The sequence below is a fragment of the Bos grunniens genome, chromosome 4, assembly GCF_055505025.1.
Source record: "Bos grunniens cultivar Pamir isolate PY7600 chromosome 4, Bosgru_T2T1.0, whole genome shotgun sequence".
Classification (NCBI taxonomy): domain Eukaryota; kingdom Metazoa; phylum Chordata; class Mammalia; order Artiodactyla; family Bovidae; genus Bos; species Bos grunniens.
Genome location: NC_141168.1, coordinates 67,740,992 through 67,757,890, shown reverse-complemented (window position 1 = coordinate 67,757,890; position 16,899 = coordinate 67,740,992). Strand labels below are relative to the sequence as shown.

At 37.7% G+C, this 16,899-nt stretch overlaps 1 protein-coding gene across 7 annotated transcripts in view; it reads left to right on the top strand.

Moving 5' to 3' along the window:
• The window catches only part of TFEC (transcription factor EC), a 95,557-nt gene that overhangs the window by 37,161 nt on the left and 41,497 nt on the right, over positions 1–16,899 (top strand). For 3 of the 7 annotated variants that reach the window (XM_086396718.1, XM_086396717.1, XM_086396719.1), the window contains one exon: positions 12,950–13,036. The exons of the other annotated variants lie outside the window; for them this stretch is intronic. In XM_086396718.1, the coding sequence (XP_086252844.1) occupies positions 12,950–13,036 (87 nt within the window). The remainder of the gene's footprint in view (positions 1–12,949; positions 13,037–16,899) is intronic. 7 annotated transcript variants of the gene reach the window in all.

Sequence of the window (16,899 nt, the reverse complement as noted above, 5' to 3'; positions counted from 1 at the left end):
TAAGGCTTACAACAAAAGTCTGTCTAGTCAAGGCTATGGTTTTTCAGTGGTCATGTATGGATGTGAGAGTTGGACTATAAAGAAAGCTGAGCACCAAAGAATTGATGCTTTTGAACTGTGGTGTTGGAGAAGACTCTTGAGAGTCCCTTGGACTGCAAGGAGATCCAACCAGTCCATTCTAAAGGAGATCAGTCCTGGGTGTTCATTGGAAGGACTGATGTTGAAGCTGAAACTCCAATACTTTGGTGACCTGATGTGAAGAACTGACTCATTTGAAAAGACCCTGATGCTGGGAAAGATTGAGGGCAGGAGGAGAAGGGGACGACAGAGGATGAGAAGGTTGGGTGGCATCACCGACTCAATGGACATGGGTTTGGGTGGACTCCAGGAGTTGGTGATGGACAGAGAGGCCTGGCGTGCTGGGGTTCATGGGGTCACAAAGAGTCGGAAATGACTGAGCAACTGAACTGAACTGAACTGAAGTAGATAGTTGGGATTGAATGTAGCAGATATAGCAGATGGAGCTATGAATTAGCTTCCCTCTCCTGGCAGAGAAGCAGGCCAGGGCCCTGGGCCTATGCAGTTCATTGTCTGGGGGCCTGACTAAGGCCTGAATATGCACTGAATCCCTTGGTAGGGTGAGGCCACTGATTTTACCCTAGAGAGGAAATCATGGGTTGTGTTTTCTGTTCAAGTGCCACTGTATGTGGGGCTATTGAATGGGCCATGTATCTTTCCTTGTGCTCTGGTTAAGCTCCCTGGAAGGATAGATTGAAGGCTGTATTCAATGATGAGCAAGACTATTAATTAGATTCCCTGCCCAGATAGTAAGAGAAGCTGCTCTAAAACCAGTAAAGCTCTTTGTGATCTTAACTCAATCTGATCCACACCCAAGTTCCTTGGCTGAACAGCGCCACTGGCTTTGCTCTCCAGTTCTGTTTGCTTTTTGCTCAGCTTGAGTGTGGCTGTGCTGTACAGCTTTCAGGTAATTTTGCTAACCTTTCTGATCAGTTGGAGTCAGAGGACACTATTCACAGTGGGTGAAGCTATTTTCAGCCCCTATGCCTGGGAGGGAAGGGATTGGGCCTCTCCAGGCTATTTTCAATTTTCCAAAGATGTTTTCAGGTTAGAGAGAGGCCAGGAGCTACCCTCAGCCTTGGCTATGAATTAATCTTTTTGTCTGTGCCTGCATGGGAAGATCCATGACTGGTATTGGCTTTGCTCTGGGGGTGATCTGCTCGGCTTATCCACCTGCCTCTTGGCTTGAGCACCACCGTACCACACAGCTTTCAGGAGTTGTCCCTAGCTCTTCTGGTCAGATGAGGCTGCCAGGGGCCTCTGACTCATCATCTTGCCTGAGTATGGGCAAATGGGCTCTACAACTGATAAAACTCCTTTGAGGATCTGAATCAGTCAAATCTGAACCCCCCCCAACCAATTATCTGGTCAGAGTGTACCCCTGATTTGGTTCTGCTGACAAGTGAAGCTGCTGGTTGGGCTTGCTCCTCAGGCATTAAAGGACTATCTGCCAAGATCTGTGTGTTGGTGTTACAAGCCCTCCCTGCTTCTCTATCATAGATTCTCAACAACTGGATCCCATAGATTCCTCTCAATTCCCATGGTAAGAAATCAAAGTAGGGGCTCCCACAAAGCAACTTCACAATGTTGAAGGTGACTGATTGTCCCTGCTGGGTTCTCTTTTCCCACTGGAGCAACCAGGGGTCAGAGACCTCTCTGCATAGCGTTGTACTGTCTTAGTGAAACCAATAGGTGTCGTTTCCAGGGCTCCAAAGAGTTCTGGAACCACAGTACTTCATGTCTCAATGCAAAGAGTCCAGCAAAAGCAAAGTGGTAGGTGAGAAGAGATTTACTAGAATAGGATGCTTTTGAGACTTACAAGTTGGTGAGCAAGAAATGCTGCACCCTGAGAACTTAGTGGGCTATAGTTATAACCAAAGGAAAAGTGGGGAGTGGGAGAAGACCTTCTCTGTCTTTCTTGAGTAGACACCTTGTTTCCATCATTAGTTCTTCCCTCACACAGGGCAGTGGACTTTACTTGTCCCTTCCTGTATGGTTAGGGCGGGACTGTCATAGCACTTTGGAAAAATATTTTCAAGTCTCAGTACAATGAGGGTCTTTCATTTTGAAAAGTCACCTTCCCATAAATAATTGTTTGTTGTGTTCACAGAGCCTGTTTGGGAGGGTCACTAACTTATTGAGCTTATTGGGGAGGATGCGGGTCTCATGCCACCATTGCTTTATTGTTTGGGGGCATGTCTCGTGTTTCTGTTGTATGGTTTTGTTGCTAAGCAAACCTGCTTGGTTTTTGGTTTAGCAAACCTGCTTTCTTTAGTAATGCTTAATTTACAGGAGCTTTCCATCTTTTTCTACCTATATTCCCCTAGTGGGATTAAGTATTTAATCACCTATTTTGTCCCTTCGTTCTGTCCCTATCACTAGGGGAGGGTCAATGAGATCAACGTGCAGCTGCTTCTCTCACCTTCTGATGCAGTCTGCCTTGATCTCTGAGTTTCAGGGGGTATTTCAGCCTCACCCCCATGCTCTAGGATTCTCTTAGTGGTGTTTTGTTTTTGAATAGACATTAATTGTTCTTCTCAGGAGGTGGATTGAATTCAGGAACTACCTGTGTTTCCATCTTAGTGATGTCACTTAGTGATGTCACTTACATTTTAAAAGTTTCTAACACAAGGGCAGTGTGAATGCTCAGGAGATGGTGGTTGCCAATTTTTGGGTATTTCTTTCTTCTATGCTTATCCTCCTGTGACATCAGAGATCAGATCAGATCAGATCAGATCAGTTGCTCAGTCGTGTCCGACTCTTTGCGACCCCATGAATCGCAGCACGCCAACACATCATTAATTCAAATAAGACCCCAGAAATCAAAGCTACCACAGAATAAATCTGTAACAGCCTCCATAGATTCAGGATTTAGGAGTTGGAATTAAGAGTAACTTGGTGATTAAAGGTAAGACAATCAAGTATAAAGTCAAATAAGCATTTTATAGCCTGGGTCTTTCCAGGATAAAATTCAAATTTGAACTCATGGGTACACAGGACTCTTTCCCACTTAATCCTTGCCACCTGACCCAAACTTATCATTTCACATTTGCATGGAGCTCTGTTCTTCAACTATATGGTCCATGTGTGACTTTCACAGTGGACAGGTTCTTCTTCCTTATAACCTTTCTTTACCAACTACTCATTCAGTCTCCACTTATAATTCCAACTGACTCTTTGGAATTCATTTCAGGTTTCTTCTTTCCCTGGGGATACTCTATGTGGATTAGGTGCCTAATTCTCTGAGTTTTCATAGTAACAGCTATGTCATATGAATAAAAATTGCTCTTATCATAGCATCTTTATAGTAACAGCTATGTCATATGAATAAAAATTGCTTTTATCATAGCATCTTTATAGCATCTTTATGCTGAAAGTGAAAAGTGAAAGTGAAGTCACTCAGTCCTGTCCTACTCTTTGTGACCCCATGGACTGTAGCCCACCAGGCTCCTCCATCCATGGAATTTTCTAAGCAAGAGTATTGGAGTGGGTTGCCATTTATTATTCCTTGTCTTGTTTTTCTTATCCTCTATACTTTCTAAGAGTTCTAAGTTGAAGGGAAGAGAAAAAAAAATGAAACAAATATACTATTATGTAGAAAGGACAATGGTATACGTAGGAGTGTAGAAGTACCATGCTGATTTGGGGGTCTGTCAAGTAGACTTAGACAAAGATGACTAGTGGGGCAATTTATCTAAGTAAGATTGCATGAGCAAAGAAACATGAAGTGAGGAGAAAATGAGAGGCAAAATTGACAGAAGGTGACACCAGAGAACTGGGCAATAGACAAATCACAGAAAGGCTGGTACTCCATGTTAAGTAATTCCAAATACTTGAAATGCTCAAATGTGGGGACTATGGTGACATAATTGGATTTGACTTTAATATCACTCTATCAGCTAGTAGGAGAAGAAGCCTGGAGTGAGAGAGGGATCAGTGGGGAGGTTATTTCCATAGCACAGTGAGAAATGAGGCCTTATATTCAGTTCAGTTCATTTCAGTCACTCAGTCTTGTCTGACTCTTTGTGACCCCATGGACTGCAGCACACCAAGCTTCCCTATCATCACCAACTCTGGGAGTTTTCTCAAACTCTTGTCCATCAAGTCGGTGATATCATCTAACTATCTCATCCTCTGTCGTCCCCTTCTCTTTCTGCCCTCAATCTTTCCCAGCATCAAGGTCTTTTCAAATGAGTCAATTCTTCGCATCAGGTGGCCAAAGTATTGGAGTTTCAGCTTCAACATCAGTCATTCCAATAAATAGTCAGAACTGATTTCCTTTAGGATGGACTGGTTGGATCTCCTTGCAGTCCAATGGACTCTCAAGAGTCTTCTACAACAACACAGTTCAAAAGCATCAATTCTTTGGTGCTTAGCTTTCTTTATAGTCCAACTCTCACTTCGATACATGACTATTGGAAAAACTGTAGCTTTGACTAGATGGACCTTTGTTGGCAAAGTGATGTCTCTGCTTTTTAATATGCTGTCGTGGTTGGTCATAACTTTTCTTCCAAGGAGTAAGTGTCTTTTAATTTGATGGCTGCAGTCACCATCTGCAGTGATTTTGGAGTCTGCCAATTTGGAGTCTGGCAAAGTAAAGTCTGCCACTGTTTCCACTGTTTCCCCATCTATTTATCATAAACTATGGGACTAGATGCCATAATCTTAGTTTTCTGAATGTGGAGTTTTAAGCTAACTTTTTCACTCTCCTCTTTCACTTTCATCAAGAGGCTCTTTAGTTCTTCTTCACTTTCTGCCATAAGTATGGTATATCTCCATATCTGAGGTTATTGATATTTCTCCCAGCAGTCTTGATTCCAGCTCGTGCTTCATCCAGCCCAGCATTTCTCATGATGTACTCTGCATATAAGTAAAATAAGCAGGGTAACAATATATAGCCTTGACGTACTCCTTTCCTGATTTGGAACCAGTCTGTTTGTTGTTCCACATATGGTTCTAACTGTTGCTTTTTGACCTGCATACAGATTTCTCAGGAGGCCTTATATTAGAACATGTTAGAACTGTGTATCTGTGAGACCATCAAGCAGAAATGATAGTGAGTGCTAGATATACAAGTTTGCCTTGAGGAGGAATAATCAAGAGGGAGAAAGAGATTTAAGAGTCTTCAGCCTCTAGCTAGTACTTGAAAATTTGGATGAGAAAGAAAGCTCCTGGAGAACATGAATACAATAAGAGTGGTAAACCAAGGTTGGGAATGAGGGAATCGCCAACATTTAAGGAGTGGTGAGAGGAAAAGGTCTGTAAAGATAAACTAAAAGGATAGCTAGTGCGGTGCCACTGAAGGAGCTGATTTAAAGAAGGAGGAAATGACCCCCACACTCAAATGTGGTGGAAAAAATAGGACTGATAAATGTCTACTGAATTGATCAGCCAAGTAGTCAAAGAAAATAGCAACAAAAGACATTTCAGTAAGATGGTGGGCAAGAGCCATTCTACTTTGAATTCAGAGTTAACCGAAGTGGAAAGATTGAACTCCTGGGATATTGATGATGATTGGGCAAAAAGTTAATAGGGTAAAGGCATAGAGAGTCATAAAATAAAAAATTTCAGCTGATCAGTCATAGAGAGTCTAGACTGGACTAACTGGAATACTGCATTTGATGAGTAAGATAATGGAATTTAAGATTTCAGAAGTGATGTGATATAGAGCATGACAGGAACCAGATATGGCCTATAGAATAGGTGAAGAGAAAGTTTAATTCAGGTTTATGATTTGAAGAGGGGTGAACTAAAGTATTCAACTACAATTACTGATTTTTTTCATAGATTTCTGACAGATGTTGCTATAGATTTTTTATTTTAGGTACATATGTATTCATGGTCACTTGGTATTATTTTTCCTTCAATGTATCTTGAATTTCATATAGTCTAATATTAACATTCCTACTGTTACTTCCCTTTGGTCATCGTTGTAGTACACCTTTGCACTTTAATTTCAGCTTTCCCCATTGTTTTATTTTAAATGTGTCCCTTATAGACAAAACATTAAAATACCTTTGAAAAAATCCAGTTTGAATAATAATTTCTCCAGCAGTATGTTAACTACTTTGTTGTTTTTGTTGTTCAGTCCTTAAGTGGTCTCCAACTCTTTTTGACCCCATGAACTGCAGCATGCCAGGCTCCTCTGTCCTCCACCATCTCCCGGAGTTCACTCAAATCCATGTCCATTGAATCAGTGATGCTATCTAACTGTCTCATCCTCTGCTGCTCCCTTTTCCTTTTGCCTTCAGTCTTTCTCATCATCAGGGTCTTTCCCAATGACTGGCTCTTCACATCAGATGACCAAAGTATTGGATCTTCAGCTCAGCATCAGTCCTTCCAATGAATGTTCAGGGTTGATTACCTTTAATTTTGACTGGTTTGATCTCTTTGCAGTCCAAGGGACTCTTGAGTCTTCTCCAGCACTTACAATTTGAAAGCATCAATTCTTCAGTGTTTTGCCTTCTTTATCGTCTAACTCTTACATTTGTACATGACTACTAGAAAAACCATAGCTTTGACTATCACTTTATCAGCAATGTGATGTCTTTGCTTTTTAATATGCTGTCTAGGTTTGTCATAGCTTTCCTTCCAAGGAACAAGTGTCTTTTAATTTCATAGTTGCAGTCACCATCCGCAGTGGTTTTGGAACCCTGCCCCCAAAAATAGAATCTGTCACTGTTTCCACTTTTCCCCCATCAATTTGCCATGAAGTGATGAGTCCTGATGCAATGATCTTAGCTTTTTTGAATGTTGAGTTGTAAGCCAGCTTTTTCAGTCTTCTCTTTCACCCTCATCAAGAGGCTCTTTAGTTCCTCTTCACTTCTTGCCATTAAGTGGTATAATCTACATATCTGAGATTGTTGATAATTCTCCCAGCAATCTTGATTCCAGCTTATGATTCATCCAGTCTGGCATTTTTCATATAAGTTAAATAAGCAGAGTGACAATATAAAGCCTTGTTGTACTCCTTTTTCAATTTTGAACCAGTCTTCCATGTCTGGTTCTAACTGCTGCTTCTTGACCCGTTTATAGATGTCTCAGTTTCTCAGGAGACAGGTAAGGTGGTCTGGTACTTCCATCTCTTTAAGAATTTCCCACAATTTGTTATGATCCACACAGTCAAAAGCTTTAGTGTAGTCAATAAAGGAAAAGCAGATGTTTCTCAGAAATTCCCTTGCTTTCTCCGTGATCCAATGAATGGTGGCCATTTGATCTCTGGCTCCTCTGCCTCTTCAAAACCCAACTTGTACATCTGGAAGTTATTGGTTCATGTACTGCTGAAGCCTAGCTTGAAGAATTTTGAGCATAACTTTGCTAGCATGTGAAATGAGTGCAATTGTATGGTAGTTTGAGCATTTTTTAACATTGGCCTTCTTTGTAACTGTAATGAAAACTGACATTTTCCAGTCTTATGACCATTGCTGAGTTTTCCAAATTTGCTGACACATTGAGTGCAGCACTTTAACAGCATCATCTTTTAAGATTTGAAATAGTTCAACTAGCATTCTGTCACCTCCACTAGCTTTGTTCATAATAATGCTTCCTAAGGCCCACTTTACTTACACTCCAGGATGTGTGGCTTAGGTGAATGACGACAGCATCATGGTTATCTGGGTAATTAAGGCCTTTTTTTGTATAGTTCTTGTGTGTATTCTTGCCACCTCTTCTTAATATCTTCAGCTTCTGTTAGGTCTTTACCATTTGTGTTCTTTATTGAATGAAATGTTTATCCTTGAAATATCCTTGAAAGAAATGTTTCCTTGATATCTCCAAGTTTCTTGAAGAATTTCTAGTCTTTCCCCTTCTATTGTTTTCCTCTATTTCTTTGCATTGTTCATTAAGAAAGCCTTCTTATCTCTCCTTGTTATTTTCTGGAATTAATTCACTTGAGCATATCTTTCCCTTTCTCCCTTGCTTTTCAATTCTTTTCTTTCCTCAGTTATTTGTAATCCTCCTAAGACAACCATTTTTCCTTCTTGCATTTCTTTTTCTTTTGGTTACTTTTGGTCACTGCTTTTGTATAATGTTACAAACTTCCGTCCATAGTTCTTCAGGCACTCTTTCTACCATATCTAATCCCTTGAATCTATTTGTCACCTCCATTGTATAATAATAAAGGAAATGATTTAGGTCATACCTGAATGGCCTAGTGGTTTTCCCTACTTTCTTCAATTTAAGACTGACGTTTGTATTAAAAAGTTCATTATCTGAACCACAGTCAGCTCTATGTCTTGCTTTAGCTGACTTTCTTATAGAGCTTCTGCATGTTTGGCTGCAAATTTCATAATCAATCTAATTTTGGTATTGACTATCTGTGATGTTGGAAAAGGGTGTTTGCTATGACAAGCATGTTCTCTTGACAAAACTCTGTTATCTTTTGCCCTGCTGCATTTTGTACTCCAAGTCCAAATTTGCCTGGTATTCCTGGTATCTCTCAACTTCCTCCTGTTGCATTCCAATCCCCTATGATGAAAATGACATCTTTTTTTTTGGTCTTAGTTCTAGAAGATGTTGTCGGGCTTTATAGAACTGGTCAACTTCAGCTTCTTTGGCATCAATGATTGAGGCATAGACTTGGATTACTGTGATACTGAATGGTTTGCCTTGGAAAGAAACCAAGATCACTCTGTTGTTTTTGAGGTTGCCCAAAGTACGACATTTTGGGCTTTTTTGTTGTCTATGAGGACTACTCCATTTTTTCTAAGGGATTCTTGCCTGTGATAGTAGATGTAACGGTCATCTGAATCAAATTTGCCCATTCCCATCCATTTTAGTTCACCAGTTCCTGGATGTTGATGTTCACTCTTGCCATCTTCTACTTAACTATGTCCAATTTACCTTGATTCATGGACCTAGCATGCCAAGTTCTTGTGCAATATTGTTCTTTACTGCATCAGACTTTACTTTCATCAACAGACACAACTGAGCATTGTTTCTGCTTAATAGAGGTGTTATTGTCCTCTGCTCTTCCCCAGTACTTTACTGGACACATTCCTACCTGGGGGACTCATCTTCTGGTGTCATATCTTTTTGCCTTTTCATGCTGTCATTTACATTCTTATAGTTACTTTACCATTAGTATTTAATTGTTATCTTTTTCACATTTTTATTTACTATGCTTTCTGTTTCCTTATTTGCAATCTTTTTTTCTATCCTCCATTGGCTAAGGTTTTCTTTTTTTGTTACTCCTAACTTAAGACACATAGTTATATTTTTTTCTTTATCTGTATCACTGTTTAGCAATATCTGTGTTATATCTATAGGTAAACAGCTCCCTGAGTTTGATCTTATCTCCTTCTTCTCACCTATCTTTCTGAATTGATATTTTTAGAATAAATTTATATATTCAAATATTAATATGTATACACATACACACATTTTTCTTATTTAGATCAAAAATGTTTTACTGTCACTTGGGCTTCCCAGGTGGCTCAGTCATAAAGGATCTGTCTGCCAATGCAGGAGACACAAGAGATGTGGGATCCTGGCTTGGGAAAATCCCTGGAGGAGGAAATGGCCACCCACTCCAATATTCTTGTCTGGATAATCCCATGGACAGGAGCCGGGTGGACTACAGTCCATGGGGTAACAAAGAGTTGGACATGATGAGCACTCATTCTTATATTTTATAGTCATTTCATAGTTTATTATATGATTAGTGTATTTTCTAAAAGTGTTTTCCAAAGGTTTTTTTTGCTCTAAAAGTTCTGAGTTTTCATGTCTAAGAAAAATTTTATCTTATGCACATATTTAAAGAATATTTTATTGGTTATAAATGTCTAGGTTCAAAAGTCTTTATCTTTAACACTTCAAATGTTATCCTGCTGTCTTCTTGCTCCCAGAATTGTTGAAAAGCTTAATTCTTGGTCTTTTAAAAGTAGACCTTTACTTTTAATCTTTCAAATCTTACAAATCTCTTCCTTTGTCCTTGAGTCTCATTTTTCCATGCCTATTATCACCATTTTTACTTTAGTCAAAATATTTTGTGGTTCCTTTGTATTTTATCATCTTCATTTATTACTTTTATGATGCTTATTTTGCTGATTTCTTATATCTAATCGGTTAACTCTGTTTCATCTGGTAAAAAAAAAAAAATGTTATGTATGTTGCCTTTCTTAAAATAACAATTGGATTCCAAGGTGATTAGTTGTGAAGATTCCTGGAAGCTGTGAAACAATGCTTTGGATTAGACTTTAAAGTCAATTTAGGATAATAGAAGAGCCAGCATCTCCAATAAGCCAGCATCATTAGGTGAAATAATAGTCATGTTGGTGGATGACAGAAATGAGGAATAGAGGTGTTATTAAAGGCAAAAGCAGAGTCTCCAAGAAAGATGAAATTTGACATGTACAAAAGCAGGGTTTCTATCTAGAATAGAATAAATGATCATGTTTATAGACAAGAGGGAAAAATTATAGATGTAAGCATGCATGTGTGCTAAGTCACTTCAGTTGTATCCAACTCTTTGTGACCCTATGGACTGTAGCCCACCAGGCTCCTCTGTCCATGGGATTCTCCAGGCAGGAATTGCCATGGAGGCAAGGTTGCCATGCCCTCCTCCAGGGGACCTTCCTGATCCAGGGATTGAACCCACATCTCTTATGTCTCCTGCATTGATAGCAGGGTTTTCTTTTTTTTTTTAACCACGAGAGCCACCTGGGAAACCCCCACTAATGTAAGAGACTGGATCATTTATATTGTAATCTTACAGAAAGAAAGGGATAAATTATTTGAGAAATTTTTAGGGAAACTATAAGTACTCCAAAGTTAAACCATATACCATGAATTGTGTTTAGCATCCTTCTTTCCTCAGGTCTTTTCCACATCTATTCAATACAAATTTGTTGTCCATTCAATGGTGGAATATTAATAAGAAAAATATCATAAAACTGAAACTTGAGGTAGGTAACAATCAATAATATACTTGAAAACTTTCAGAGAGTAGACAGACCAAAGGAAACAAAGTATGCATATTTATTTTCCTAGATGCTTTAAAGATCACTCAGTGCACACGAACATCTAAAGTTCCAAATAGGGCCTAGAGCTGCACTCTGGTATGGTACCCAATGACACGTGTTTTTGTTTGTTTGTTTGTTTTTAAAGTTAATCCAAATTCAATGTAATCTTTAAAAATTGAATAAAATTAAAACTTCAGTTCCTTAGTAACATTGGCCACATTTTGAGTGCTCATAGCCATATGTATTTGCTATTGTATCGGACAGTGCAGATATAGGACATTCCCACTGTTGCGGAAATTTATGCTGGACTCTACTGGTCCATAGGATTCTACAATGTAAATTCCTTACCTACGTTTCATCTTTATCTCAACTCTTTCTTCCTCTTGCTCACTCTTTTCTATTCCCCTTGGCCCCTCACTCTTCCTCAAAGACATGAGCTTGTTTCTACCTTTAGGTCTTCTTTTATGCTTTCTTTCAAAGCACAACCATTTCCTCATGTTATTCTTGTCTTTGTTCAAATATCAGTAAATCCTTGGCTCATTCATATAATAACATTCACTCTTATCAAGCTCTATTCCTAACCTGCTTTAATATCTTCATACCACTGTTTGTTATTAAGCTGTTTCTTGTCTGTTTCTTCAGTAGTTTGAGTTCTATGAAGGCAGATACTTTGTGCTCTTTGCTTTTATAGCATGTACTAAACCAAGGTCTTGAAGTAAATATTGTTTAATAAATATTTATTAAATAAATATATAAATAATAGTCCAATTTTTTGGCATATCACCTTTGGGAGTATCTTAGTAGATGTTTGTGAACATTTGATTCTCTAAGGTCCTCAGAAATCTTGCTTAGAGGATAACATTAACAAAATCATAAAATATTTTTTATATCTCCCAGAGTTGTTTATTCCTAGTTGTTTCTGCACATGTCATGGGAAATTTAGAGTATTACAGTTACATAAATTCCACATTCTTACTATCTCTGCACCTACATTATATTTTAAAATTTCACTAAAGATAATAAATATAATGGCCAAGAGGAGAACTAGAGCTGTAGGGGGATAGAGACAGTGAGAGAGAAAGTGATGGTATTTTTAAAAATATAAGCTTTAATATTCCCTCCAGCTGAAGTACAGAAGAAAAGGAAGGTTGTTTTAGAAAGGAATTGAGAAAGGAAGTGAAAAACTGATTTAAGTTAGGACTGTAGAATCAGATTTCTAGATTTCAATTCTGCCTTTGTCACTCTTTAGCTATATAATCTGAAACAGGTTACTGAATTTCTTTCTTCATGTATACAGTGAAGACAATGATGTTGTCATTGTGAAGATAAATGAGCTGATGTGTGCAAAGCATTTAGAACAGCTCCTGCTGCATCATATGTGTTAGTTACTATTTATGGTGTCTACAATTAGTATTGTTGTTGATAGTATTATAGTTATTATTATTAGTGATCATTAGAGAAAGTTGGATAATACATTTCCATGTAGTTTCTATTCATGTGGACTAATTGGATGAAGTTTGAATATCCACCTATAAGATGCTATCAAAATATTTTAAAAGAAAAATAAAATTTGTAGGCAGTCATCTGTCTGCAAATGAAGTATATAAGCTCTGGCTCAAGGTATTCATGATAACTACTCTGTTTATGCAGACACTGGAGTAGCCAAGGGTGATTTGTTTAGCCATCAGCAGCCGGTAGGCAGAAGCGAATGTAAGGAAAAGCAACACAGATCACAGTGTTAGGATTACTTCAAATTCTAAAATATTCTGCGTTTTGATACACATATAACCTTAATTGAAATATTCTAAAATTTACTTTTAAAGATTGCTAAAATCTTTCTCTCTGAATTCAGACTGAAGAGCAACTTTTATCATTATGCACAATATTCTAAATGCATTATATTTTGCTAGATGGAGGACATTATTGAGGATATAATCGGTATGGACCCAAGTTTTAAAGAGGAAGGAACAGATTCTCCTCTGCTAATGCAAAGAACAGTAAGTGTTTCCAGATCTGAGGAGGTCAGTGAGATTAAAATCAATAATAGCACCTGATGACAAAAAAAGAAATTTTATTTGACTAGTAAATGGTGTTTTCTTCTGCCCTTTTGAAGCTGGTACAGAATAGATAAACATTTAAAAACTATTTATTGGTGCAGGAAAAAATGCATAATTTTATAGGGCTTATACTATTCTATCTATCTACGTACCTACTTATCTACCTAATCTCTATAAACATCCATCTAATTACATATCTTATCTGCTATAGCATTTTCTGTGAAATCTTCAGATTTCCCATTTGAAGCACAACATATCATAATACTCTCATGAGTTCATGGCTAAATTTTAACTATTTTAGCATTACTAACAGCTACCAGATTCAGAGGCTCTATACCTTATAGAAAAAGGAAAAAATTATAACACAATATAACTTTACTTTTGAGCCAAAAATCAAAGGTTAAAGATGAAGTGAAGAAGGATAGAAGAGGCCTCACACTACTCTAAGGCATTTAGACAGACTTCTGTGTTGAAATCACAAATTCCTGGAATAATAAGCAGGGAAGAGATAAGATAATATCTCTTTGATTGCTATTGCCTTCTCATTGTTCATTTATTAATCTCTAGAATCTGTAAAGCGTGTACAAGCCCTTTCTACACATTTTGAAGGGGCTGTTGTTGGTTTGTTTATGGTTTTAGAGCTTTTAGGAAATGAGAAAAATTATGAAAGATTTTGATTGTTACTTTAAACATTTCATCTAAAGAAAGTGAATTCTGACTATTCTGTAGTGTAGATACTGTTCATCAGTAAATCAGTGGGCTGAGTTGTGTTAATGTTAATAACGGACATTTTAAACCTAAAACTTTAAGAAAAGTTTGGAGAAAGCATCCCTTTTCTATTTATTAATTCCCAAATAGACTACAAAAAAGGAGAATTATATCTTTCCTCCTTTTCTCTGGTACAAAGGACTTCCACTTTATAACAAGTCACTAACACCAGTATTATCAGACAAAGATCACATGAGGTTAAAAATCTAGCTTTTTAATTGAAAGTTTATTTTTTTGTGAGTTTTTTGTTTGTTGTTTGAATGATGTGACAATTCTTTTTACCTCGTCTGTTTTCAGATTTCAAGAAGTATATTTACAACAAATTTGACTAATTCTCTACATAAATATGTTATTTATACTAATTTTCTCTGTCTAATCCCACAGCATAAGGTTACTATTTTGTTAATCATTATTCAACTTTTGGGTTTGAGGAAATGATACTAATTTCTTTTTTTTTTTCTTTTTTTCACATTTCTGTTTTGTCATTTTATTATTTTTTTAATTTTATTTTATTTTTAAACTTTACATAATTGTATTAGTTTTGCCAAATATCAAAATGAATCCGCCACAGGTATACATGTGTTCCCCATCCTAAACCCTCCTCCCTCCTCCCTTGATACTAATTTCTTTCAATCTTCTCTCCCTTGTATGTGGTACTTATTTCATTGAAATTGTATGCTGAAACATTCTCTTTATCAAATTAGCTTACTTGTTTTGTAGTGGTTGCATAGATTGCTTATTCAGTGCAAACTGGTGACAATGATGATTGGGAATTTGTTTTTTGTAAACAGAATGTGGGTTTCCCAGGTGGCATAGTGGTAAAGAATCCACCTACTAATTCAGGAGACACGTGTTTGATCCCTGGGTTGGAAAGACCCCCTGGGGGAGGGCACAACAACCCACTCCAGTACTCTGGCCTGGAGAATTCCATGGGCAGAAGGAGCCTGGTGGGCTATAGTCCATAACGTTGCAAAGAGTTGGACATGACTGAGGTGACTTAGCACAGCACAGCACAGCGTACAGAATGTACTTCTAAAAAGGTAGACACTACTGGCCCATGTGTATTCATATAAAGAAGTATCTTCTGTTGGCCAACCAACAATTATTGATAAATCAAGAAACAAGATATAAAACCAAGCAGTTCAATTAACCAAAAAATTATTCGATACTTGTTGTATGCAAAGAATCATACATGTGCCATAGGAAACTAAAAGTCAAGTGAGACACTATTTAAGAGACCACATGATGGTGAGTCAGTGAGGTGAGGCACATCCGAGAGACAGTGAGGGAAAGGATATGGATCTCAATATTAACCCAAGTTGTCATCTAGATATTGTATAAGTCACTTAACTTTTGTTTACTTTCTTCTGTGTTATGAGAATAATTAAAAATATTTATTGCCAATACTGTTTTTATAGTAAATCTTAGTAGATACACACACACACACACACACACATATATATGTATATTTAATGCTAGTCAGAGAGTCTCCCTGGAGTTTGAGTAAAGCAGAAACCTTGCTAAATTGAGACATTTCTGAAATACTTTAGGAAAAGATGACATTTGAAATACAGTTATGAAGGAAAGTTAAGATTTTAAGAGGTAGACATGAAGGCAGCAAAGTAGCAAGAAGAGGACAGCATAAGAAAAGGCAAGAAGTGAGAAAAAAGAGAATGTATAAGAATAGCTGGTAGAACAGAGATAGGAAATGCTGAAGGATTTTTATAGTTCATGTGGGTAAAAATAAAGACCTGTTAGATTCAGAGGAATGCTTTGAGTAAGCATTTTAGCCAGTGAACTTTTGGTTTTAGATGATAGAGCCTAGCTTATAATGGGGTGTAAGTATGAAAGGAATTTGTTGGCTCATCTCATCCATAAATTCCTAAGTAATATTGCATGTGAACATCCCTCCATAAGTTTGCCTTTGTTCTCTGCTGGCTTTATTCTCAGCTATTGAACAGACAGTCTCACAGCTTATTCCCAGCCATGCACACAGCTTGTCCTTGCTAACCCAGCGGTTTTTTTTAGACATCCACTCTTTGACAAGGAAGAGGAAGTTTCTGATTAATTTAAGCCAACCCTGGTGGCCCCGTTTCCTTAGCCAGAGATTGTTTTAAGAACGAGCTTGTGTTGCAGTTCTGGAGGTTTAGCAGGTTACTGGAGTCTTCTAGGAATTTACTCAGTCTTTAAAGGAGACCCACCAAAGAGAAGGTTTTGTTTCTCTATGATGTTGTAAGACAATGCGACTTATGTGGTCATTTGATTGCCCAGAAGATAAATAAACTGAGGAAAAACAAAAGGTACAGAGAGGAAAATCCAAGAGGAATGCAAATAAATCCTGCTTATATGCCCCTGGAGAATTCTTTACCTATGGATTGCACACATCATGTAAGATTTTTTTCCTTTATTTTGTAAGCTAATTGTATCAGGATTTTATGATTGTCATAACCAAATGTACACTGATAGATACATTCAGTCAGACTTAAAAACTTAAGAGGAGAGCTCCTTTTTTCTTTAGTTCTAGTTAAATCTCTGAGATAATTCTTTTTGGAGCAATTTTTGTCACAGTTCTATCTCTCAGACAATTTTTCTGGGTCTTGGGCCCACCCTAGAGTGACTTAGCAGCAGCAGCAGCAGCCAAAATAGATTATCTAGATTAATACTGAAAACTAGGAGTATAGGAATTGTTACCACAATTCAATAATAATTATTATTATTTTAAAATAATTATTCTTAATGTCTCACCTACTATACCACAGGCACATTGCCAATTATTTTACATATAATCTCTAGTTGTCATACAGACTGCAAAGTCCAAGGGCCAATCAAGGATTCCCTGGTAGCTCAGATGGTAAAGAATCCGCTTGCAAGGCAGGAGACTGGGGTTCAATCCCTGGATCAGTCAGATCCCCTAGAGAAGGAAATGGCAACTCCCTCCAGTATTCTTGCATGAGAAATTCCAAGGACAGAGGAACCTGGTGGGCTGCAGTCCACGGGGTCTCGAAACCCCATGGTTTAGTCTTAGTGACTAAACA